This window comes from Natrix helvetica (genome assembly GCF_964273705.1).
Source record: "Natrix helvetica genome assembly, chromosome: 1".
Classification (NCBI taxonomy): Eukaryota; Metazoa; Chordata; class Lepidosauria; order Squamata; family Natricidae; genus Natrix; species Natrix helvetica.
In genome coordinates, this window is record NC_138548.1 from 31,883,013 (window position 1) to 31,907,466 (window position 24,454).

General features: G+C 40.0%; 4 protein-coding genes across 9 annotated transcripts in view; 1 reads left to right on the plus strand and 3 right to left on the minus strand.

Annotated features, from left to right (window-relative positions):
* Positions 1 to 1,629: 1,629 nt before the first annotated feature.
* On the minus strand, positions 1,630 to 6,370 carry GPR135 (G protein-coupled receptor 135). Its single transcript, XM_081969159.1, has one exon. It carries the CDS (start codon positions 6,071 to 6,073, stop codon positions 4,760 to 4,762), a length of 1,314 nt encoding a protein of 437 aa, XP_081825285.1. The 5' UTR covers positions 6,074 to 6,370; the 3' UTR covers positions 1,630 to 4,759.
* Positions 6,371 to 7,318: 948 nt separating this feature from the next.
* L3HYPDH (trans-L-3-hydroxyproline dehydratase) lies at positions 7,319 to 15,551 on the minus strand. 4 transcript variants are annotated; one of them, XR_014176683.1, is made up of 6 exons: positions 14,079 to 15,351; positions 11,345 to 11,514; positions 10,488 to 10,610; positions 8,776 to 8,913; positions 7,890 to 8,111; positions 7,319 to 7,858 (listed from the first exon to the last, which is right to left on the minus strand). XR_014176683.1 is itself a non-coding variant. In XM_081969170.1 (5 exons), the coding sequence occupies exons 1-5, from the start codon at positions 14,599 to 14,601 to the stop codon at positions 7,986 to 7,988; spliced, it is 1,080 nt and encodes a 359-aa protein (XP_081825296.1). In that variant the 5' UTR covers positions 14,602 to 15,350; the 3' UTR covers positions 7,319 to 7,985. The 4 variants fall into 4 exon arrangements, 1 of the variants encoding a protein (XP_081825296.1); XM_081969170.1 differs by having other exon boundaries at positions 7,319 to 8,111; positions 14,079 to 15,350; XR_014176684.1 differs by lacking the exons at positions 7,319 to 7,858; positions 7,890 to 8,111 and adding an exon at positions 9,621 to 9,808 and having other exon boundaries at positions 8,785 to 8,913; positions 14,079 to 15,551.
* A 1,343-nt stretch (positions 15,552 to 16,894) lies between these two features.
* Positions 16,895 to 24,028, plus strand: JKAMP (JNK1/MAPK8 associated membrane protein). Of its 3 annotated transcripts, none has more exons than XM_081937136.1 (7): positions 16,895 to 17,091; positions 18,610 to 18,698; positions 18,924 to 19,078; positions 20,707 to 20,913; positions 21,603 to 21,784; positions 22,313 to 22,389; positions 22,953 to 24,028. In XM_081937136.1, exons 1-7 carry the CDS (start codon positions 17,088 to 17,090, stop codon positions 23,169 to 23,171), a joined length of 933 nt encoding a protein of 310 aa, XP_081793262.1. In that variant the 5' UTR covers positions 16,895 to 17,087; the 3' UTR covers positions 23,172 to 24,028. The 3 variants fall into 3 exon arrangements, with proteins under 3 accessions (XP_081793262.1, XP_081793263.1, XP_081793261.1); XM_081937137.1 differs by having other exon boundaries at positions 18,616 to 18,698; XM_081937135.1 differs by lacking the exon at positions 16,895 to 17,091 and adding an exon at positions 17,098 to 17,458.
* The window catches only part of CCDC175 (coiled-coil domain containing 175), a 52,142-nt gene continuing 51,169 nt past the window's right edge, over positions 23,482 to 24,454 (minus strand). The window contains exon 20 of the mRNA XM_081937134.1: positions 23,482 to 23,587. Coding sequence (XP_081793260.1) covers positions 23,570 to 23,587 — 18 coding nt within the window. The 3' untranslated portion in view covers positions 23,482 to 23,569. The remainder of the gene's footprint in view (positions 23,588 to 24,454) is intronic.

Sequence of the window (24,454 nt, forward strand, 5' to 3'; positions counted from 1 at the left end):
AAGCTCAATCCCTCCAAGACTGAGTGGCTGTGGTTTCCATCATCCCGATTTGTGCATCTTGTTCCATCTTTGATGATAGGGGGAGAAATTTTAGTCCCCTCAGAGAGGGCCCACAATCTGGGAGTCCTCCTGGACATGTGGCTTAGTTTCAAAGATCACTTGACAGCCGTGACGAGGGGGGCCTTTTACCAGGTTCGCCTGGTAGGTCAGTTGCGCCCCTTCCTGGATCGGGATGCTCTATGCACAGTCACTCATGCCCTCGTCTTTCTCGCCTGGACTACTGCAACGCTCTCTACATGGGGCTGCCCTTGAAGAGCACCTGGAGGCTTCAGCTGGTCCAGAATGCAGCCGTGTGGGTTATTATGGGGGTACCTAGGTGCTCCCATGTTACACCCCTTTTAGGCGGCCTGCACTGGTTGCCGGTTGTTTTCCGGGTGCGATTCAAGGTACTAATTATGACCTTTAAAGTGCTCCGTGGCTTAGGCCCAAGGTACCTGTGAGACCACCTACTGCCACCAGTACCCTCCCACTGTCCAGTGCGATCCCACAGAGTTGGCCTCCTCAGGGTGCCATCGGCCAAACTGTGTCGGCTAGCAACCCCCAGGGGGAGAGCCTTCTCTGTGGGAGCGCCTTCCCTCTGGAATTAGCTGCCCCTGGAGCTTCGCATAATCCCTGACCTCCAATCCTTCCGACGCGCCCTAAAAGTTGGCTTTTCCAGCAAGCCAGCCTGGCCTGTTAATTTTATCTAATTTTTAAATATATAAAAATTAATAATTAATTTATAAAATTAATAAAAATTAAGTTATATTAATTGGGTTTATTTTTTGGATTGTTTCTAATTTCCTTTTAACTTTTGTAATATGTGTTTTTTAATGCTGTACGCCACCCTGAGTCCTTTGGGAGAAGGGCAGCATATAAATCCAATAAAACAACAAACAAAACAAGCATCTCCTCCAGACTCTGTTTCAAGGTTACCCAACATACCAGCTGCATACCAAATTGTGCTTGGACAGATAGTTACAAAAACACCTTGCCTGAATCTGACTAGTTGCCTTGGGGTGGGTGGATAGGAAGTAACTAAGAAAGGGAAAAGTTGAACTTAGGGATTTTGGTGTGCAATTTTCAGTTCTGGCTTTGCATTACTACAATATGCTGAACTTCTAATAAAACTATATCTTTCTCAACAAATGGGGCTAAGGATAATTTCTATTTAAGACTTTAAGTTGTGGCAGGTTTGATGTACATTGTGATTTGAAGAACTTCATTTTGGAATGAATTCGTCTTTTTTAGAATCAATGCAAACCTATCCCCTGTATTTCTGGAAAAGACTTCTTTATAATGTTACATATTTGACTAAATAAATATCAGGTGGTGGTTTTATTTTTTACTAAATTACAGCTTTGCAACAGTACTTTAACAGTACTTCAATTTTCTAAGAGTTTTCTCTTAATTAAGATTTCAGGCCTGATTTTTCAGAATGAAAGTTATCTATTTATCACTAAATCATTTCCCCTTTCCTTTCCTTTCTGAAGTTATAAAAGTACTTCAAAGGCAATGACTTTAACAACCAATTATTATCTCTGGAAATTTTTACCATGGTGCACTTTAAAAGTAATTTGGTTTTCCTTAAGAAATGTTTTTTTTTATCTTTGCCAGCAAAACCTGTATAACAATTATACATTTTTTCTCATACACACAAAATAAGTAAAGTAATATTCACAAAACCTGTAGCTACATATTTCAGCTTATCCATGTTGGCCTCTTTTGAGAGCAATTACATTGGCAATAAAATCTTCCCACAACATCCAGACATTATATTTAAAACTGCAACACCAAGTTGCAGTTGGTGCCACAACTGCCATTGTGTGGATATGCTGTCAAACTGAATACGAATTGTAGAAAAGATGCATTTTTCTACATTTTAATTCAATTTGATGAAGGAGGATTTACTTTTGAAATTTCTTTGTTAAAGGATAAGCTAGCACTGTGGTTACTGGCATAAGAGGAGTTTGGTGTGGTGAAGGGTATATGTGAATATCCTATCTTTCATTTTACGATGATCCATCAAGGGTTTGCAGCAGGGGTAAAAATCAGCAGGTTCTGACAGGTTCTGGAGAACCGGTAGCAGAAATTTTGAGTAGTTTGGAGAACCGGCAAATACCACCTCTGACTGGCCCAAGAATGAGGAGGGAATGGGGATTTTGCAGTATCCTTCCCCTGCCACACCCACCAAGCCAAGCCCACAGAACCAGTAGTAAAAAAAATTGAATTTCACCACTGGTTTGCAAGCCTCCCTTACTTCTAATGTAACCCAAAATAACTCCTCCCAGTCTTTCAAATCAAGAACGTCAGGCAGCCATGGAAACTGAAGAAGGTAGCAAAAAGATGTGTAACAGAAAATACCAAAACTAAGCTATTTTTCTTGAATGAAGTTCAAATGCTTTTCAAGGAAAAACCCAAAATAGGACTCTCAAGCAATAAGGTATAGGAAAACACATTAAACCTTGTTTCAGTGGTTTTCTTTTTCCAAACAATCTAGTTAGTAAAATTGATTTCCAGACAAACTACCCAACAAAAGACAAGGCTCTTAACACAGTGGAAAAAGCAGAGTTGCAGAGTTCTATGCACAATTGATCAAATACAACCCATTTGCAGATTTATTTGTACATTGGATTCTACAGCCACTCAAAGTCTGTCTCCAATGTTGCAGACATACGATCTTTTCCATGCATTTGGCAAGCCGCCTTTTTAAGCAGCTGTCTAATTTATCTCAATGGAAGAAGCAGATTGGTGAACCATTTGCTGAACTGAGGAGCCCTCTGCAACACCGTTCCACAAATGTGTCAAAATATGCATGTTTTTGGCATGCTTGCAAGATCCTTTTGCTCAATAAGTAGGCAGGCATCAAAGAGGGTTTTTTCCTAATCAGTGTTTATTTTATGGCATTTAGTGTAATTCATAAAAAATAGGCAGCTATAGGTAGTCTTCAACCTACAACCACAATTTTGCCCAAAATTTCTGTTGCTAAGCAAAAGAGTTATTAAGTGAGTTTTGACTTTTACGATTTTTCTTGCCACATTTGTTAAGTGAAGCACTGCAGTTGTTACATCAGTACCAAGGTTGCGAAGTGAATCTGGCTTCTCCATTGACTTTGGTTGTCAGAAGTTTGTAAAAAGGGTCTCATGACACACACACACAGAGACACCCTGGGATACTGCAATCGTCATAAATAAGTACCAGTTGCTAAGCATCCAAATTTTGATCATGTAACCATGGAGATGCTGGAACCTTTTTAAGTGTGAAAAATGGTCACTTTTTTCAGTGCAGTGGTAACTTCAAACCGTCACTAAACAAATGGCTGTAAGTCATAGACTACCTGTATATATAGGCTGTAGCTTGCTCAGATTAGCCTAGTCAAGCTTCATCAAGTACAGTGCAAACGAAGTGGGATAAAAGATGAAGGTTTAAAAGGATAATACTCATAATCATATCCATCCATTCAATGAAGTTCTCAATATAATGAACACTGTGTTATGTAAAACTAAGGCTAAAAAATGCTTCTGTGGAAAAATCCATGGTTCACTCCAGACAAACTAATTACAGTGCAGTAAATCCAAAAATGTTGCAAATAGGAATTCGAGTTCTTAAAAATCATAGCATTACAGGCCTGGATGTACTCTTACAGGTTAGTCCAACATTCAATTCATTCATTCATTCATTCATTCATTCATTCATTCATTCATTCATTCAATCTGACTTAGATGACACCAGACTACAACTGACTCTGACTTGATATTAGACAGTACAAGAGTTCAAAGAAAATACTCTGAAAATGGCATCATCCACATAAGCAATTTTCAGGTCCCATTGATTTCAATGAGAATTAATACACATATGGCTTTTGAGGAAACAGGCATAGAATTGTGCTGCAAATGTCTCTATTGAAATCACTGGAAGCTTAATCAGTGGGTTCAAATTTTTGCTGGATAGTATTATATTTATTTTCAACTACACAAAATATTTTCTGAAGGTACATTAGCAATAAACTGTCAAAAAAGCACACTATAAATGGGTAAATTTTAGAAGGGCATTTTTTCTGTGATATTTCATTACATGCTACTTCATCATCAACAGGCCAGCTTACTCAATGGTGTTTGTGACAGCAGGCTTAATGATGAGTAATATTTTCTTTCACATATCCAGTCTAGTACTGTGATTTTACAATGCTCATCTTTCCCAAGTGATTCACCTCTTTTGTTATTCTGCGAATGAGACATCTCTAATTTCTCTAGAATGTCTATTCTTGATTTATCCTTTAGCTCAGTGCTAGTTGGCTAGTTCCCCCAGATTATGTTTACCCCACATATTAAGCCATGATTTTCTCAATCCAGTTTTGAAGTTCACACAACACACTAGTTTAACATGTGCTTGGCTAGCGTGCAAGTCAGTACTCTTATGGACACAGCCATATAGCATTGTTAAATTATCACCTAGTAAATGTTACCCATTTTATTTCATGCTTTGCCTATAGCTTTTAACTCTTGCTCTCAAGGAGACCATACATAGCAGAAATCAAATTGCCATAATAAGCCATTAAAAAGCAGAAGTTGTGAGATTCAGAAGACCAGGAGTTAATTTGATCCCTTTGCTTCACATGCCCATTTTCCAAGATCTATTATTCTCCCAGTCAGGTGACATACATTTGATTAATATAGGTTTTGCAAACCAAATTAATTCCAATTCATGTAGCCATTTTGATTCACAGGCAAGTATCAACATTGCCTGATTTGTGTGGCAAGCCCACTTCAGATGCTGAACCAGGTTGCGCATCGCGGCAGAAAAGCACCGCTGGATTCTTAAAAGCCCACATAGCCACTTCTCTACCAGTGCCTGGACTGGAGCAGGTCAGGTTATTCCTTACGTTGCCCCCACTGCCATGCCCATAGCTGGCATAGCGTTCTGCCCGGTTCTTGCTCTCCAGCCGATGACCCTGGGCAACTGCCAAATAGGCAGCCACAGGTTTTTGAGCCCGATAGCCTCCTTCCCGATTGCGCCCGAGAAGAAGAGAAATGTTTGGGTTGCGGGTGGCGTAGATGAGGGGGTTGATGGCACCATTGGCCCAGGCCATCCAGCTTGCCACAGTGTCTACGGCTGGGGAAAAGGAGAAGTGTCCCGTGGCAGCAGCCAAGCCTAATATACAATAAGGGCCCCAGCAGCAGATGATGGAGACGATCATAATCAGAACGGTGGTGGCCGTGCGCATCTCACCATAGAAACGCAGGAGGTGCCCATAAGTGGTGAGTGGGCGCACCCTGCTCTCGGTCAGTCGCACTGCCCGGCAGATGTTGAAGTGGCAGAAGCACATGAGGGCAAAGGGCAGCAGATAGCAGAGGACAATCAAAGTTGCACTATAAGGGGGACCCAAATGGGAAGAGCCCCAAGGCAGCACATACATGCAATGATAGGAAGCAGCGGGGCCTGGCCCAACAGGCTGCTCCTCCTCTTCCTCCTCCTCCTCCTGGGCCAGCAGGTACCAAGGCCCTGAGAAGCCCAGAGCGGCCAGCCACACAGCAACCAGGAGCTGCGTGGCTCTCCGGCGGCCCATTTTATGCAGCGGCTGGCGTACGATGGCACAGTAGCGGTCAAAGGAGAGCAGGGCCATGGTCAGGGTGGCAGCGATGCCCAAGCCAGCGTGGAGGGTGGAGCTGGCCAAGCAGAGGCGGCGCCCGAAGATCCAGCTCCCGTGTGGGCGCCCATTGAGAAGGCTGACGAAGGCCAAGGGCAGGCACAGAAGGGCGTCCAGCAGTTCGGCCAGCGACAGCGACAGCACGAAGGCGTTGGTGACTGTCCGGAGCTGCCGGTGCCGGGCGATGATGACCACCACGGCGCCGTTGCCCAGCGTAGAAAGCGCGAAGATGGCGAGCAGCAACAGGCCCTGCGAGACCAGCGCCGCCGCCGACCAGCCCCACCGCGCCTCCTCCACGAGGTCCGAAGGCGCCGTTCCCTGCCCGCTCCCCGCGCTTCCATTGCCGGGTGCGGCAGAAGCGTTGCTCAGCGAGGCCACCTCCTCCATAGGCAGCTGGCGCAGGAAGGCGCATTCCCAGCCCGAGCAAGGCGAGCCCCTTCGCAAAAGGACCAAGCGGGGACGGTGGGAAGCAACAGCCGCCTCAGGCGCCCGGGATGAGCGGCGTGTTGGATTTCGGCGCGGCTAGGTGGCTCCGGCCTCGTTGAGCCCTGGAAGGCTGGGCTCCCGCTGCATTTTGGGGACGGAGAAGTCGGCTGTCTCGCGGCAACCGGGAAGGCAAGCGGAACTATACGGGGATGCTTTGGGTCGCTGCCCGCTTTTCCTTCACCCAGGGACGCGCGCTCCTTCCCGGGCAGGCTGAGGAGGGGAGGGGTGGAACCGGCCGGCGGCAGCGTTGGGGATGCTTAGCTTTCGCTGGTTCCTTTGCCGAGCTGCTCAGCCAGCCCGGACTCGGCGGGCGCCATACGGAAACCAGCCGTGTGGTGCGTTGAATTGGCTGGCTCCTATTCGGAGCAAGAGACGTTCAGGGCCGCTGACGTTTCCGCAGACGGTTGCCCGGGGAAACCATCTTATTCCCATCCGACGGCTGCTCGGGGCAGAAAGCACCGCTGCAGTTCCCACCTCCGCTTTGCATCTTTCCCACTTCATCCCGAGGTCTTACTGGCGACCTGGCAGGGCTGCAAGTGGCCCCTTTAAATGTTTTACAATCCACCAGTCAAAAAAGGCATTGACACCATTTCTGTTGGCCCCAACAGTTGGCAAAATTACTTATTCCCGCCACGTTAGCCCAGTTCAGTTTGTCAGAACATGAACAAGGATCTTTTGGAACAGAAGTACCAACTCCTTCTTGTTGGACTGGCTGAACAAATGCAGAGAAAACAGGATTTCAGTCTTCTAACTTTGCAGGATCTGAAACTGCTGGTCTCTGCATTAGGTTTCTCAATGACCATTTTTTAAAAATCATTGGGGAAAAACGCAGAATCACATCTCAAATTCTTCTTGGTTGGGTTTCCTCATCCACTACATTGTAGCAGTGGAGTGGTCCTCCTAGCATCCTTGCCTAATCTGATACTCTGGTTCAGGCAGAGAGATTCTGGCTCTCCAGATGAATTACAACCTCCCAGGAACTCAGCCAGGATGGCCAACACGGAGAGATGTGGAAATAGATGTTCAGCCACATTTGGGATAAGGCAGTTTCCCTACTTCCATTGCAATGCATGGCAGAGCTCTAGCAGGAGTTGCAGATTTTTAAGGTATAAGTGGGTGGGTTAACAGCAGTATGTACGTAAAATGTAACAAAAACGACCTTTTTATTTGCATTTCATTTAATAAATCCATGTGCTGGCCATCAATCTTAACAGTATACTCAGTTAATTTTAAGAAGATTATTGTTTTCCGTATTTAACAGGGATAGCTGTACAGCTATGTAAGAAAAGGTCAAAAATAACAACGGGAGGGGGGGAACAAATTTTAATTTTGCAGTTATTCAGCATTAAATCAGTGAACTTAATGAGTTATAATCCCAGTAAAGGCCTTTAAGAATTTCATTTTTTTTAAAAAAATAACCTTTTGTAATTGATATCCATGTTGTATTCAAATAAGTATCCTTCCCCCTACATACACACAAAGTCTATCAAGAAAATTCCCACATTTCAAAAAAAGAAGTTATTCTCTGAAATCTTTGATTAACTTCTTTGTAAGTTGTTATTAAATACTAACTACTAATGCAATTCTAATTTATTGTTACTTACAGCATTTTGCTGTCACAAGTTTATTAACAATCATCATACATGATTCTAATTTCCTACTGCATTTGTCCCATAAAAGACTTTCCTGATGCGAAGAAAAAATATTTATGACTTACTACACTGCCATCATGTTCCTATTGGCCAACAAAATATTTTATAATCGATAACTAAACAAAGATGCATCTTTTTCATCGGAGTTATTAAGGAAGCAATTACTTGAGAAAGAAACCGTATTTCAATGGATCATTTTCTTCAAAAGTGAAAGTTGATGTTCCGGTATAAAAAGATTCTCCTGAGACTTCTACTATAACAGCATTGTGTTCACCACATTTTGTTTCCTGGATTGGAAAAACAAGCATTTCAGGTTAAAAAAATAAGCCTGCTCATTAATTCAGTAATACAGTCTATAGGTTTTTGCAAATAGCAAATATGTGAGGAGACCTATATACCCAGAATGAAATATTAAGTAATAATTAAAAATGTCTTCTCAACACTGGACAATCCCCAATATTATGCAACCAGAAATTAAGGTAAACTCATGCCGTAATATTTTTCCTTCACTGCCTATTGTTTCCTATTCTCTGAATGTTAAAAATTGCATTGGGCTGCAGTTGGAAAAAATCCAAGTTGGGGTTCTTGCATTGTTCCTACAAAACTATTCCTCTTAATACTAGATAACTTCTTCCTCCTGCTGCAATCCATGTCACATTTTTTGGAAAGCCTTGTAGGCCTTTCCTTCATCTTCAGGAAAGGCTGCCCAGAAGGGATGTGGGCTTCAGAGAAAGACAAAGTTCTGTTTTGCAAGTGGCTTTCGACCCCCACAACTCTGAGGGAGAATCAATTCAATTTAATCCCAACTGAGGTAGATTTTGAATCCACTTTAATGGTACCAAAGGAAAAGCAACCCTTTCAGTCAGCTAATTCCATATTTTCTTAAAAAAAAAAAAACCTGTACAAACTACTCCCCCCCCCCAAATAAATAAATAAAAGTTTGGTATTTGCCTTTATTGCTTTTCCAGTGAACAAGGAACCAGTTGAACTGCTTCTGAAGGTCCTGGTCTGGTTTAGTTGAATTAATCCTTTATGGTATTGTAAGGCAATGCGAGCAGTCACACCTGATCCTGTAGGACTTCGATCAACCTATTTTAGAAATATATGACCTGCTGTATTTTTGTTCATTGTTTTATTATGCAAATCAACAATTATATTCCTATCTATGCCTACTCACTTTCATCTTTACAGGTATTCATATATATACTGTCTACTTTCCCTTTGGAGTTCATCATTCCAATTAAAATATGCTGGGAATAATTATGTTTAGGATTAAAACATCCTAGAATAATGCTGACTGGGTAAGAATACAGTGACAGGCAATCTCCTGTAAATAAACAGAAAATCTCTCTCCCTCTAGTACTGAAGTTGTTATCTAGGTAGGTAATGAAATGTCTGCACGATAACAATAATCCCCCCTAAAATAATATTGACTTCATCTTATTATTCAGTACTAATACGGAGAGTGTTTGTGCCCATAAAATTAGAATTCTATCTTTATAAAGTCTGTGCAGAAGGGAGATAGCAATGATACTGTAGATATTGAAGTTCAATACCAACCATCATGCTGGGTGGGTTTTACAAGTTGTAGTTCAGTATTTAAAGCTGGGGCATCGTGCTCAAAGCCCTTAGCCCTCCAGATAATCCTGTCCAGCCTGTGCTTTTGTTTAACATCAGCAGGAAAACCAGCCAAAAGGAGGGAAACCACTGGCTGGTCTTGAACAGATACTATAGCTCCTTTGTTTAGCTAAATAGAGGCTTGCTATACACATAAGCTAAACAGGCTACACACCTACCTCTGTCTCAAAGGACCATTTCAACTTTTTGCAACTTTTTCCAACCATTTTCTGCTGTTTAGCAGTGAATCTCCCCACAACATTCCCTTCACTGCTTTTTGAACTTATCAGGTGGGAGTTACAGTTGGCTGGGAATCCCAGCACAGTATTAGTGCAGTCACTTTCCTGGCCTTTCTTTTAAGAGCAATCTGAAATTGAGTAAATTTTCAGGAATTGTTATTTTCTAGCAATATATTTTTTTTCTTCCTGGGATTTTCCTGCAAGTCTTTTTTTTTTAGATCAACCAAATCTTGATCCATTGTTGGTGGGGGAAAACGTGACCAACTGACTTGTTGACTTAGCCTGACATCTTGAGCTGAGAGTACCTGGCCCAATGTCAATTTAGCTTTCTGGTGTCTAGCCTGGTGCCTTAACTAATAGACCAAACAGGCTCTGGCAATACTTGACTAATTAAAACCAAATTTGCCATTCTTCTTTAATGACATTGCCAATACCAGTTTTATTTCTTGGCAGAATAGAAAACTCGAGCATAGAATTCTTGGGAGATAAATTCTTATGATTAGGTTCACCTACATTACTGTTCAACCACAATCAAATTACATACTGTATTGATTTTATTCTACAACAAATAGAATTTTTAATGTATAAAAGCAGACATTCAGGTCTGGCTCTCCTGCCTTTCACATTGCAGATTCTACATATTCCCCATCTCTAGCAAGAGTCATGATGGGTACTTATATCCAACCCACCCCTGCTATTCCAGGACTCTGGTGGACAGGGATCCAGTTGAGGGCTACTCAATTAAGGGCTACTTTTTGTGATCTCAGGATAAAGCTCAGGGTTTTTCCTCATCCATGCTTTTATTACCTGTGCATCTGCAAATATACATATATTACTTGTAGGTTCATCATTAAATTCATCTTTTCCATCTGTCAGTATAGTTCCATAAATGAAAGCCATCTCTTCAATAAGAGGATGGTGAACTTTGAACTAGAAGAAACAAAACGTTTTAGAGACATTTATTAAATGTAACCAGAGAAAGGATCTAACTAACTGCTTAATTAGACCTTCACATAGTATCAATGTCCCTACTCAGGAAAGATTTGAGTACTTCACTGTAATTTCTTACATGAAAAACTAGTTGGAAATATTGTGAGCCAGGTTTTGTATTTGTATTTTAAAAAAAGGAATCAGATATCAGAATATTAATATAGCAACCTTCTAGTCAGAGTTTGGAAGAGGAATTATAATTGAATATACCATAGTTCAGCTTTTGTTGGAACACTTTTAAATTTTGATCTATTGTTCTATATAAGAAGAGCTCTGAAAGATTAAATCCAAAGCCATCAAGTCAAGGGTGACTGATCAATAGATTAAAAAATGCAAAGAACTGTAGCTACTGTACCAATAGCAATCTTCTAACATTCCCCAAGAGTTAGTAGTTAAATAAGCTTATGATTCAGGCATCTTAACAGTTAATTCCCCAATTTACATTTTTTCCTATTTCCCCCACTGTAATCATTCAAAATGGCCAGAGTACAGGAATCTGTTTCTAAAGCAAAGTTATTTGATATATTATTATTCTGGAAAAAGTATTTCTCATCTGCTGCCAGTATTTTGAAAAGGTTAATTACATTTTTTCTTTCATTTCAAATAACAACTCACTGATCTGCAAAACGATGCATTTAGCTAGAAAATACAATACAAAGCCATGTCAAATGTACCTGAGCCTTTACGGCTTTTGTTACTGCAGATGCTGCGTCTACAAGATCCCTAATTTTTGAGGAACATACATCAAGGCCTAATTGTTCAGCACTGAGAAATGCATAGAAAGCACCCCCATAGCCAACATCAAGGATGACTTTTCCATAGCCAGGAATATCAATGGTTATATCTGATAAAAAAAAAGAAGGGAAGGAAGAGACAAGAGATAAAGGTTATTTAAATATCAACAGTATTATTTTTACATTTATTTTGTTTAATAGTTCATTCTTAAGGCAACCGCCCCCCCAAAAAAGAACGTTAAAAATCTATAACCTAGATCCCCATCTTTCCTTACAACTAATATATGAAGATTCCCCAAATATAGTGATATTTCCTTCTTGTGTCTTTGTCAACTTTTTCTGGTTTCAATCTTATTAGTGCCATTATTCAACCTTATTTTTAGAGGAAATTACATTGGTGAAAGGATACTATATACTACTTCTAATTTATTACTGAGGTACAAGGTATTTCATCTTCACAAGAACTTCAAGAGCAGAAAGTAAATAAAAATTACCGTGATTATAGAAACTATAATCAAATGGCATAACTATAATCACAATGACACAACATACATGGGGGTAACTGTGAGTGATTTGATTAATACAGGGATCTACATGCATTTAAAAAACAAAACGTACAGTTTCACTAAGGTAATCATGAGAAGCAGTGTAGTACAGAGAAGGATTCCTTCCATGAATCAAAGTTAAAGCCTAAGGAATAGCAGAAAAGAGGTTAATTACAGTAGATTTACATTATCAATCACCAAAAACATGCAAGTCAGAAAGCAAGCTTTCAATTTTCCAATTGAGCTACACCATTTTATATCAGTTAAATTTTATATCTGTGACCAAATAATGATTGGATTGGTATATTATTAATGATGCCAACATTTGACATAAGATGCCTTACTCTACTCTCAGTATTTAGCTCCTATGGTCCTTTAGGGGGGAATGGGAGGGTTATGTGTAAGAATAACTTATAGAGGCATTTATACCTGTTTCTTAAACCATTTTCTCTCAGGACTTTTATAAATAATAGAGGACCCCCAAAAGGCATTTGTTAGTATGGGTTACATTTATTGATATTTATCTTTAAAAAAATTAAAGCTGACATATCTGATGCTATCATATTGTATTATTTTTCAACAAATGATGGCAAACAATTTTAACCACAGATCCCCAAGAGGATCTTGGGGAAAACTTCTGGGGTCCTAGGAGGACCACACTTTAAGAAAAACTGAGTAAAAACCAAAAAACTGAAGTTGACAAATTAGCTCAGTTCTAGTAATGGCAATATATACAGCTAGTAAATTGGGAAAGATTACTAACATTTGGAACAATCAAGTTCTTTCTCTAGCCATTTTAAACACTACAGATTTTAAACACCACCTTCTTTCCATTTGAATTTAATGCTTGCTTTCTTCATAAAAAGGAAAAACAGTGGATTTCTATTGGCTGCCTTGACTAATATAGCAAACCCAAATTCAAACCCTGGTCATTTCCCAGATAAAATATTGTAACACATTCTAGATGGGGCTGCCCTTGAAAAGCATCCAAAATCTGCACTAGTACAAAATGTGATGGTGCAGAAAATTATGTGCACTTCAAGATCAGTGTACATTGCACCTCAGTTTTGCAAACTGCATTAGTTGCCAATTTGCTTCTGGTTGCAAGGTGCTGGTTATTACCTATAAAGCCCGTTACATCTATCTGTCCCTATCAGAAGGGGCATGTTGCAGGCTGTGGCGAAATTCAATTTTTTTTACTTCTAGTTCTGTGGGCGTGGCTTGGTGGGTGTGGCAGCGGAAGGATACTGCAAAATCCCCATTCCATCCCCACTCTGGGGCCAGCCAGAGGTGGTATTTATCGGTTCTCCAAACTACTCAAAATTTCCGCTACTGGTTCTCCAGAACCTGTCAGAACCTGCTGGATTTCACCCCTGGTTAGAGGCTGCATCTTCCATGCAACAGAACCCAAGAAAGCCTTTTCTGTTGTCCTGTCTTCTGGAACTGTATCCCACACAAGGTTACATTGGTCCCAGCCTTGTTGATCTTTGGAAGCCTGAAAGGCATCCCAGGGACAAAGGGAGCTTGCAAAATGGTTGCATTGTATTGCCTATAAACTGTAAACTGACACTTTCCTAGGATTTTATATTTTAATTTATACCAATGTATCATCCCACACGCCAGCTACAGATATTTGCCACTATTGCAAGTGTATCTTCGTCGTTTTAAGTTGTGAGCTGCCTAGAGTCATGTGAGATGAGCAGCTATATAATCTTAAATACATCACACCCTTAAAATGTCAATTAACAGTAAAAACTTTCTGGTTTTTCTTTGAAGAGGTTTCGCTTCTTATCCAAGAAGCTGCTTCAGAGCTGAAGAAGCTTCTTGGATAAGAAAGCAAAATGTCTTCAAAGAAAAGAAAGAGAAAGTGCAGTTGCCTCTTGAAAAAACACTTTTGGGGCAACCATGACCTGGACGACTGAAGAAACTCCATAGACATTTAAGGGAAAAAATTAAGTCGACGTGTCTCAGGCATCTTCCACACCCGTGGACTCCAACTCCCAGGAATTCCCGAGTCAACTCGGCTATTGGCAGGAATGCTGGGAGCAGAAGTCCACCTACTTCTGGAAGATGCCTTAACTGGGGAGACGGTCCAAGAGCGGGTCAGAGTAGCGCCACCGTATCCCTACCGGTAGCCGCGGCGAAGGCAGGCACGCTGTGGAAACGGACGCGGCTTCCACTGCGCTGCCCGTCCCAGGACGCAAAAGCCTTGACGGGCCCGCAGGGGCAGTGAATGGTGACGGCGGTCTCGCCGGGGGAAGGCGAGGGCTGGCAGAGGCCGTAGTCGAGGGCGAAGCGGCCCAGGCAAAGGACGGCGTGGCCGCACATGGAGCTCGCGCCCTCGTTGTGCACGAAGAGGGCTCCCAGTGCGGCTTCGGGCAGCTCGCTGGGCACCACCAGGGCGCCGTACATGTCGCGGTGTCCGCGGGGTTCGTGCATCAACAGTCGCCTCACAGCGTCCAGCTCCGGGGACTCCAGCAAGCGACGCCGGCGACTCAGGAGAGGCCCCTCAGGCCCGGGCTCCAGCAGTCCCAGCCCGCCAGGCACCACCACCCGGAGCGGCTCCCCTCCCGCGTGCATCTCCACCGTACGGATGGCCGGGCTGCCTAGCGCGCTGGGGGGCAGCCAACCACCGCGATCGCCCGCCGACATTTTCAACGGCTTTTCTTCGGTTCAGGCCAGCGCCGCTCTCCTTCCCCGAGGCCCGCCCGCTAAACGCGTCACGAATGGGGCGGCCGTCATTGGAATGAGAATTTTTATTTTCAATCAATCAGAATAGAGCTGGAAGAGACTTTGGAGGTCTTCCAGTCCAGCCCCCTGCTCAAGCAGGAGAGGAGACTATTATTATTTCAGACAAGTGACTGTCCAAGGAAAGGCAAAGCCTCTGCCCAGTTGCAGAGTTGATTTCCACGTATCTTAAGGTTGTTGAGATCCAAGATTATAGATCTCCCTTTCCAACACCAAAAACGACTGTAACAATTTTTGCTCAACCCTAGCCTCTGTCAGGCCATAGTTCTTTATATAGTTATAATCCTAGTTATAATCCTAATGTTAACTCTATAATTCAAAAATATACATTCACATTTTCTTTAGAATTGCATTGATCTTAATCAGCGTTTCAAGGTTTTGATAATAATCTTTAAAGCGCTCCATGGCTCAGGAGCTAGTTACTTGCGGGATCGTATTCTGCTCCATACATCCCTGCGACCAATCCGCTCGCACAGAGAGGGCCTCCTCCAGGTGCCGTCCACTAGACAGTGTCGGGGGGCGGCGCCTAGGAGTAGAGCCTTCTCTGTGGCGGGCCCAGCCCTGTGGAATTACCTCCCTCCGGATATTAGGAATTCCTCTGACCTCCGCTCCTTTCGTATTAAGCTTAAGACCCACCTTTTCCAAGCAGCTGGCCTGGCTCAACTTTGATCTAACCATATCGCTCCTGACGGGTTTTTACTGGGTATTTTAATTATATTTAATTATCTAGGGGTTTTTAAATACTGTATTTTAATTGTTTATTTATCAGCCGACCTCCTCCTTGTGTATGTCTCGGTATATGTCTCTGTTATATGTTTGTTCTGTCCACATATTTATTTCATATGTTTCATTGTACGCCGCCCCGAGTCCTTTGGGAGAGGGTGCGGCTAAGAAATAAATATTATTATTATTATTATTATTATTATTATTATTATTATTATTATTATTATTATTATTATTATTATTATTATTATTATTATCCAGGTTTATGGATATCGCACCAAAGCAAGACAATGGAGAAGCAAGCCCATATCTTAAGGCAGGTGTGCAGTTGTGGCTTGACCTGTTGGCAGTATTGTCACTCACTGTTTCCTGGTACAGGAGCAGATAACATCCTTCTCTTTGGACTTTAACCGATTACAAATGCACCTTGGATGTATATTTTCCATACCCACCAGAGTAGATGGTCTCTATGATTTTCTTTCATTCTAGCAGCAGTCCCAACTCTGATTTGCTGCAGCATCAGGAAATTCCAAAAGATTGCTGTCCCAGCCAGACCTTTCCTGCTGGGCTGCTCCGCTGGTTGGGACCTATTGCTTTATTTTTATAATCTTTTAGTTTATCTAACAAGTTAATGAACTACTATCGACTGTAGAGACTTATGATGCATTCATCTCCTACATCTCTAATGGGCACTCATTTGGCCGAATAAAGTCTGATTCCTTAATCCTGTGGATAATATCACATTGTTGAAATTGATTCAAATAGTTCCCAGTAATTTTGTTTTATACAATATGATTATTGTGTGCCAAGCCAATAGGGGGAATTAGTTTCCTATTTAGCAATCATAAAGATGTTATGCAATTCTCTATGTAATGTAGGCCATCCTGCATGCTAAAAAAATTATAATTGGCCTAAAAACTTTTTTTTCATGAAGCATAAACCATAAAAATCCAGTGTATCTAAGTGTCCCAAAAGAGCAATACACTTTCAGAATGTTCATTTATATTTAAATATCCTTCTAATTCTTATTGCACATTTAATAAAAACAAGTCCTTTCTTAAACCATATAAATGGGAATTCGTTTATAATATTATAACACAAGACCTGAATGATATGACAAGATATTGAAACAAAGCTATATAATTATCCACCCATAATTCCTAGTTGCTGTCATAGATTATTGGGCAACATAAATTTGTTAGACTACACTTGAATAGATAGATAAGAAAGTAGACTACACTACACTAGACAATAGTAGACTAGTTTAAAAACGCTCAAATATTCTAACTTCACCAGGTTAAATTTTACAGGTCTAGAGGAAAAATTGGCTGAGGTTGATTTTCCAGCTATTTCATATATTTAAGGGAGTGCGTCTCCATTATTTCTAGTTCTACAGGCAATAAGAGTACGACATCTTTACTCGGGCATTTCCGCCCTTCGCGGTTAAGTTTCCTCCGGCGCAGGAAGTGAATATTGTCACATGACCTAGGAGGTGGAATACAAATAACAGCTTGTGGGTTTGGCTTCTCCGCCTACTTAAGGGCAAGCAGTTAATCGAATCAGCAAGGGTTGCGGCATCTGAGTCGGCAGCTGATTGGCTGAATATTTGTGTGCTGTCAAAATCCCGAGTCTTTGTTGTACTTCCGTCGTGGCCGGACTGGAGCAAGATGGGTGAGTTTGAGCTGCGGAGACGGTCTTGCTATGGTTGTGGCCAGTATTAATGTCGCCTGTAGTCCCACAGGCCAGGCCGACTAGTTTATTAGGAACAATAGCAGCGGGTTTGTTTGTAGCTTATACGAGTGGCTTGAACGCCACTCACTTCCTCATTTGAAAGAGGACCATCCTCCCAATATCCCCGGAGAAGATCGCCTTACAGAAAAGGGTCGATTGCTTCACCGCCGAGCGAAAAGTGGTGCTTTGCGTGATTTTCTGATGCTGTTCCTTCTCTCTCCTTAAATTTTGTCATTATATCGGGGCTTTTTGGAGATTTGTTTCCTCTTTCTGATCTTTATAATTAGAATGGGATTCTATTTATCAGGTACTATGTATACCTGGACATTGTGTGACTTAAGGGCAAGGTAAACATAAAACCAGTAAAATAAGAAAATGCATAGATGCCATCATGGCACTCCCTTTGCGCAACATCAAGAAAAATCTAGACAAAGGGTAAGAAATAAGCCAAAAAGGGTTGTAAAGTAGGAATTAAGGAAAGGTAATATATTTTCTATTATTTCAGAGATAATATAAATTTGGGTCCCAATACCAGCCTATCTTCCCAAACCATCCTTGCTTCCACCACAGCCAGGATTGCTTTGTGCATTCTTTTTTGTTCTTTAAACAATTTCATATGCTACCCAGTACTTTTCTGCAAGAATTTGCATGTCTTAAAAATTCTCTATTCATTCTTTAATCTGATAAAATTTCACCATGATAAGAAATACATGTTTCTAGTTTTTCCCCATTCATTTACATGTATGTGCAGTTGTTCACTATCTTGTCTTTGAAATATTAATTTTCAGAGCCATATATCTCATTGCAGTGGCTCCCAATAGATTTCTGCTGCAATTCAAGGTGCTGATTGTCCCCCTTTATGAGGCCAAGTTACATATGACACTGTCTTTCCCACATGGTTTCTGCCTATCCCATCCGATGGAGCAGAATGGGCATACTTCTGGTCCATGAAGCAGTGTTATTTGATAGGCAATAGGAACATTTTCTTTGTTGTATTTTTTGTCTCAACCTTCTCCTGAGATACAGGCAGCTCCACCTCTGCTTGCCTTCTGGAAGACTGTGAAGACCTGGCTCTCTCCCCCGCCCTGCCCCGCCCTCAAGAACTGAGATCTGGGTATTCATAGAATTTTAATGTGGGGTAATTGTGTTCGATTGAATTTATTGCATTCTGGCCAAAATCTACAAATGCTGTATTGTCCTTGTTAGCAGAGAATGCAACACATAGCACAGGGTCAACTAAATATGTTAACCTAGTCTTGCTTTCTCTAATTTATTAAAATCGTTACTGTATATGAAAGCCTTGCAATGACCAGCACTAGGATGGCTGATTGAGTGCAATTTCTATGAAGCTATCTAATAATTATGGTATATGAAAAATTGCATTAAAATCAGGTGAGATTTTATAGATAAAAAGTGTCATAGAAAGATTCAAGAATTATTCACTATTTTTGGTGCAAGTTGTAGAAATTCAGCCAGACTGCCTTGGACTCTATTGTGGAAGAACATTGGAAATTATAAATGGAACTGAAATTCATGGTGATTGTGGGGTGAGTTGCACTTTTGGCAATTTTTCTAAATATTTAAAACAAGGGTATGTTGTTATTGGACATAACTAGATAAAAGGTTGGGCTGAATGCATGAATTGTTTTTATGTAATTATTTACATAATTATCAAATAATATTATCAAATCAAATAGATAGGAAAACTAGGTAAAACATTTTAAATAAATGAAGTAAAGGCTTATAAAATAGATTGTGATAAAACTTTACAGGTATGTCCCAGAGGACAAAGAAGTGATCCCTATAAAATCTGCCGCGAATGTATGGGCTCCCCAGAACGCTATGATTGGCTTTATCTTGGCTTTATGGCAATGCTACCTCTCATTCTGCATTGGTTCTTCATTGAATGGTATTCAGGGAAAAAGAGGTAAATATTAAAACAAAATAAAGTGTTAGCTTAATAATATTTAACTTTAAAATGCACTAATTTCTCAACTGAATATGTAAAAAATCAGTTATTTATAAAGAGATGTTTACATATCTATATGTTTGTCCTCTTGGATTTTAGCCTCTATTTGATTCTTGTTCATTTTAATCATTTTTATATTTATACTTTTATTATAATGTAAACTGCTCAGAGTCTATTAGACAGTGAGATGGGTGGTGTATAAGTCAAATTAATAAATATAACCCACCACATTGTGAAATTCAATACTATAATAAAAAATATAAAGACATTTTTAGTTCAGCTCACTTGCTATAAAAATACAATTGCAGTTTTCTTGGCAACAGTGCAGTAGTAGTTTGCAGAAGTACTTCTGCAACAGTGCAGAAATAATATGCATTGGCTTTTTTCAGTTTTTTTTTCAGTTTTTCACTCTCGCCTACAATTGTGAGTCTAAATTTCCCATACAAATTCTAGTATGGCCTAATTCAGCTTAGTTTCCAAGCCCCGCCAGGTGTCCCTTGTGCTGCCACCTGCTGGTATTATTATTTTAATGCATGAACTAGATTTATAACTGGTTGCTTTGTGACCAAAGTTACAGCGGACTTCCCTATAACTTAGTTATGAAGATTTGATGGCTGCCCCCCCCCTTCCACCTGTTGGTGCTCAGCAATAAGCCCACATTTACAGCCATTTGCAGTGTCCCATGGTCACATGATCATGTTTCATGATGGTTTTGCTGAAAACAAGGGATTATTTTCAGTTTTTGGCAAACTTGGCCCCATAGGGAATCATTGGTTTTGCTTAATGACCTCAGTGTTTGCTTAACTGCTGCACAAAGTTTGTAAAATTGGGTTGGTCATATGGGTGATTTACCACTGTTATTACTTACAGCTGTGATGTTCTATCTGTATTTTCATATGCATATATTTATATGATGGGGACGCATTGGCTCAGTGGCTAAGACGCTGAGCTTGTTGATCAGGTCAGTGGTTCAAATCCCTAGCATCACGTAACAGAGTGAGCTCCCGTTACTTGTCCCAGCTTCTGCCAACCTAGCAGTTCGAAAGCATGTAAAATGCAAGTAGAAAAAATAGGAACCACCTTTGCTGGGAAGGTAACAGCATTCCATGCACCTTTGGCATTTAGTCATGCCGGCCACATGACCACGGAGACTTCTTCGGATAGCGCTGGCTCTTTAGCTTTGAAACAGAGATGAGCACAGCCCCTTAGAGTTGGGAACAACTAGCACATATGTGCGAGGGGAACCTTTACATTTATTTATATGATGCAATGTCACATTTACTATTTAAAACATTCATATAGTCACCAATCTTCTCTCAAACTCTGGGCATTTTTGATTTTTGAATCTATTTTTGAAAATATTGAGCGATTTGTCAAAAGTTAACTCAATCTCCAAAGTTCTCTATAATAAAACAAATAAATCTGGAAAGCCAAGGCACCTCCTTCACATGGAGAAAAAAGCTTAGATCCTGCCTGCTACTTATGAGAGAGACCTCATCTTGAAGGTTTTGCAACACTCCCCAAGAATGATAAGAGAATTAATGTTTTATGGCACTCAGCTGTTTTGTTTTATCTTTTCTTAACAGTTCCAGTGCTCTTTTCCAGCACATCACTGCTTTAATTGAATGCAGTGTGGCAGCAATTGTTACCCTGCTTGTAAGTGACCCCATGGGCTCCCTGCACATCCGCTCATGCAAAGTGATGATGCTTTCTGACTGGTATACCATGCTTTACAATCCAAGTCCTGATTATGTTACCACCATTCACTGTACCCACGAAGCTGTCTATCCTCTGTGAGTATATACGTCTAACCTCTGTACTGATCTCCTAATCCTTTGAACAAAAGGCAAGACCTTTTCATTGCAACAGTCAAGTTAATTCAATTTTAATGATTTCTATCAGACACAAAAAATTTTTAGGTTAAGTGTGGTTTATTTCTAAGTAAAATGGCATTGGTTTGTAAGTTTAATTATTGTCACTACTACTGCAGTTGATTTTCAGTGTAATAACTGATGGCCAGAGGAACAAACATGAGACTCTTTCTGTTTGTTTTTTAAAAACTTGAGTTATGAGCAATATACAATGTAACTTTATTGCAGTACTTTTCTTTAACAAATTTGCAGCTGTTCCTCATCTGTTTGGGGTTGTCAATTAAGGAAAATGGGAATAGGATTAAAAAACAAATTTGTTGGAATACAATAGATAGCCCCTTTCCCATGGAAGGGGACAAGAAGTGACCTTATCAAGAACTCTGATCTGTCTCTAGGCACAAGCCTGGCTCTAGTATGAAAGTAGAATATTGATATAAGGCTATAGGGAAGATCTAGAAAGCTGCTGAAAGGAAAGAGGTAGTGAGCTTCTAGGATAGGCAGTTTGTCTTATTTCCACAATTTGAAAAGAAATTGTCAGTGATTTTATTATCCAACTGTTAGTTCTAGGAATTTGAGGTCAGGGTGCTAATTTTAACAACGTTCTCTTTCAGCTACACCATTGTATTTATATACTACGCATTCTGTTTAGTGTTGATGATGATGCTTCGTCCTCTGCTGGTAAAGAAGATTGCTTGTGGGCTGGGAAAGTCAGATAGATTTAAGAGCATTTACGCAGCTCTTTACTTCTTCCCAATTCTGACTGTGCTTCAGGCTGTTGGAGGTGGCTTGCTCTGTAAGTTGTTTTCTATTCCCTCTTGTACGAAACACACAGCCCAGCTTCGAAGTGGCAGGAAATAAACATCTTGTTATATTAAAAAAATAGACATCAGTTCCCACATACTAAGCTACCACGGCCTCGGTTTCCGCCACAAATTAAATCAAAACCAAACAAATCATGGAATGTTTACACATTTACCATTATATGTAAACCAGGTGATACTTATAAAAGGTGTAGTAAACATGAATGTAAATGTGTTACTGGTAGGTAGATTCTGAGCTTCACTGCATCCTAAAAACATGGAGAAAGTCTTTAAATACTGAGATTAGAGTTTTTATTCTTAAATCAGAGGCTAGGAATGCAATGCATCACATGAGAACTACAACAGAATATGATGTCTGATATATTTTACTGGGGGCAGTTTCACTAAATCCAATGGGATTTCCTCTTGAATATAGTATTTTGAAAACAAATTGCTTACCTATCTGTTCTGTTTAACCAAGATGATAAAAGTGTGTATAACATCTTCCTTTTTTCTTCCAGACTATGCTTTCCCATATATCATCATAGTGTTATCTCTTGTTACCCTAGTTGTCTATCTATCAGCTTCTGAAGTAGAAGTAAGTAAATCACTGCAACTAGCAAAATTATTAACTGTCAATAGGCTGTGAGGTTCTGGGAGCTGGTTGGTTTAGTATCCTATAGGCACCACCTGAGAAAAAATGAATTACTGAATCTGCTGGATCTATTGAACAGAAACTCTCTCTCTCTCCAGTAGTTAGGATTTTCATAAAGCTGCTGGATACCTTGCCCTACCAGCACTGACTAGGAAAAAAAATCTACAAACATTTTAAAGAAGCCTTTAAAATTTATTCAGTTTTCAAGAATGTGATCTCTCAGCCTGTTGTGCCGAGGAAGATTGTGCACTCAAACCCAATCTTCCATCAAAATTCCTAAATGAATAAAAGGTTAAAGTATTTTGAGGAGTTTTCTCCTTTAATGATTCTAATTGATCACTGAAGCTAATCAGTTATTGCTTTGAGAGTATTTGCTGAGACAGTTTATTATCAGGATGGAAAAGTTATTCCAACAGAATCCCTGAATCTCACATTCCAGTTGTACTTGTAAGTAGATTACTATAAAAATAGAAACTAATGGAAATATCTTGTCTTCTGTTTTCAAGACTTTCAAAGATCTGCTTGTCAGGAAGAAAAGGCTTATCGTTCTGTTTAGCCATTGGCTGCTGCATGCCTATGGAATTATCTCCATTTCCAAGCTGAGCAACATTTACCAGGACTTGCCTTTGCTGGCCTTGGTGCCTGCACCAGCCCTTTTTTATTTGCTAACTGCAAAATACACCGAGCCATCCCGGATATTATCTGAGGGAGCAAATGGACGTTAATTGTAACTAATAATAGTCTGAGTAAGTAATATATAGAAGAGAGTCAGTTTTCTTGGATCCAACTGTTCTTACCTTAATTGTTAGTTGGTTATGGATCAACTTTCAAATAAAACTTCTTTTTTTGAGGATCAAAACTGGACAACTCTGTACCGACTAGAAGGCAAATTTTCTAAACAGTGTGGATACCCAGTGTGTGTAATGCCTTAAGACTCTTTATCAGCTGCAGAAGCCCTTGATTTTAGCAGTTAAGTCTGTTTTACATTTGTCGGTTATGTGTAAATAATTTGTACAGCATACTTGAAAATAGTGTTATTTATTGATTTCACAGCACAGTATTTTCTTACATGTTTGAACCTGTATTCGTAGAAGAATAAAAGATTCAGTATTCTAACTTCAGTTTATAAGTCTGTTTTATCCTAGAAAAAAAAATGACAGAACATATTTTGCAAACACTTATCTGAACAAGCATTTATATGAGATAGAAATTATGTAGCAGCAATATGCTCTGCATTAAGAATTTTTGTTTGTGAAATATTTCAAGTTTGAAAGAGCCAATGAAACACCTGTCCCTTTTTTACAACAAAGACATTGACAGAATTTCCATTTAAAAAGGAATACTAGGATTCAGTTATGTGATCTTTTAAAAATATTTTCTTTCTCCGGGTCGGGGACTAGATAATTTATGCGGTTCCACTTCTAGTAGTGAATAACCAGATATGCCAGTTATGTTTTATATTATGTTGTGTGTTGTTTTATGTGTAACAATTTATTTTTAATTTTGTGAAGCTGCTAAGAGTTCTGAATTTGGGGAGTCTATAAATTTGACAAATGAAAAAATAAATAAAGCCTGTTAAAAATTTGTCATGGGTTGTGGGCTTCTTCATCTGATACTCTGCACATTGTTCTCACATTTAAATCCACAAGCAGTTTTACTCAGATATTTTTTTAAAAAAAACCTCTCAAGTATAATAAACAGGAAAGAAATGATTGTCTGCCACTACTGAAACAAATGTGTGAGGATTGTTTTCAGCTACAGAAAATGTTTTTTAAAAGATTAATAGATCTTGGAAGTCCATGCAGATTTTAGGTATATATGTGGAAATGACAATTTACTGATTTTAGGTTGTCTAATGATTAAAGCAGTTTGTCTCATCTGTTTTTCCTTTTTTAAAAATAAGTTATAGCTTAGAATATGATTGGCTTCCTGTAAGGTGTTACTTTAAGATACATATTTTAGAAATTCAACTGAGTATCTAGTACCGACTTTAAGTTATATTGCTCTA

What these genes read in the sequence shown, in the direction of transcription:
- GPR135 (XM_081969159.1), bottom strand. Translation starts at nt 6,073, where the DNA reads ATGGAGGAGGTGGCCTCGCTGAGCAACGCTTCTGCCGCACCCGGCAAT.
- L3HYPDH (XM_081969170.1), bottom strand. Translation starts at nt 14,601, where the DNA reads ATGTCGGCGGGCGATCGCGGTGGTTGGCTGCCCCCCAGCGCGCTAGGC. An exon ending in TGCCTTCGCCGCGGCTACCG is followed by an intron (nt 11,515 to 14,078) that starts GTAGGGATACGG and finishes TTTTTTTATCAG; the next exon opens with ATATAACCATTGATATTCCT. An exon ending in TCACTGGAAAAGCAATAAAG is followed by an intron (nt 8,112 to 8,775) that starts GCAAATACCAAA and finishes TTTCCAATCCAG; the next exon opens with GAAACAAAATGTGGTGAACA.
- JKAMP (XM_081937135.1), top strand. An exon ending in AAATTCATGGTGATTGTGGG is followed by an intron (nt 18,699 to 18,923) that starts GTGAGTTGCACT and finishes AAAACTTTACAG; the next exon opens with GTATGTCCCAGAGGACAAAG. An exon ending in TGGTATTCAGGGAAAAAGAG is followed by an intron (nt 19,079 to 20,706) that starts GTAAATATTAAA and finishes TTTTCTTAACAG; the next exon opens with TTCCAGTGCTCTTTTCCAGC.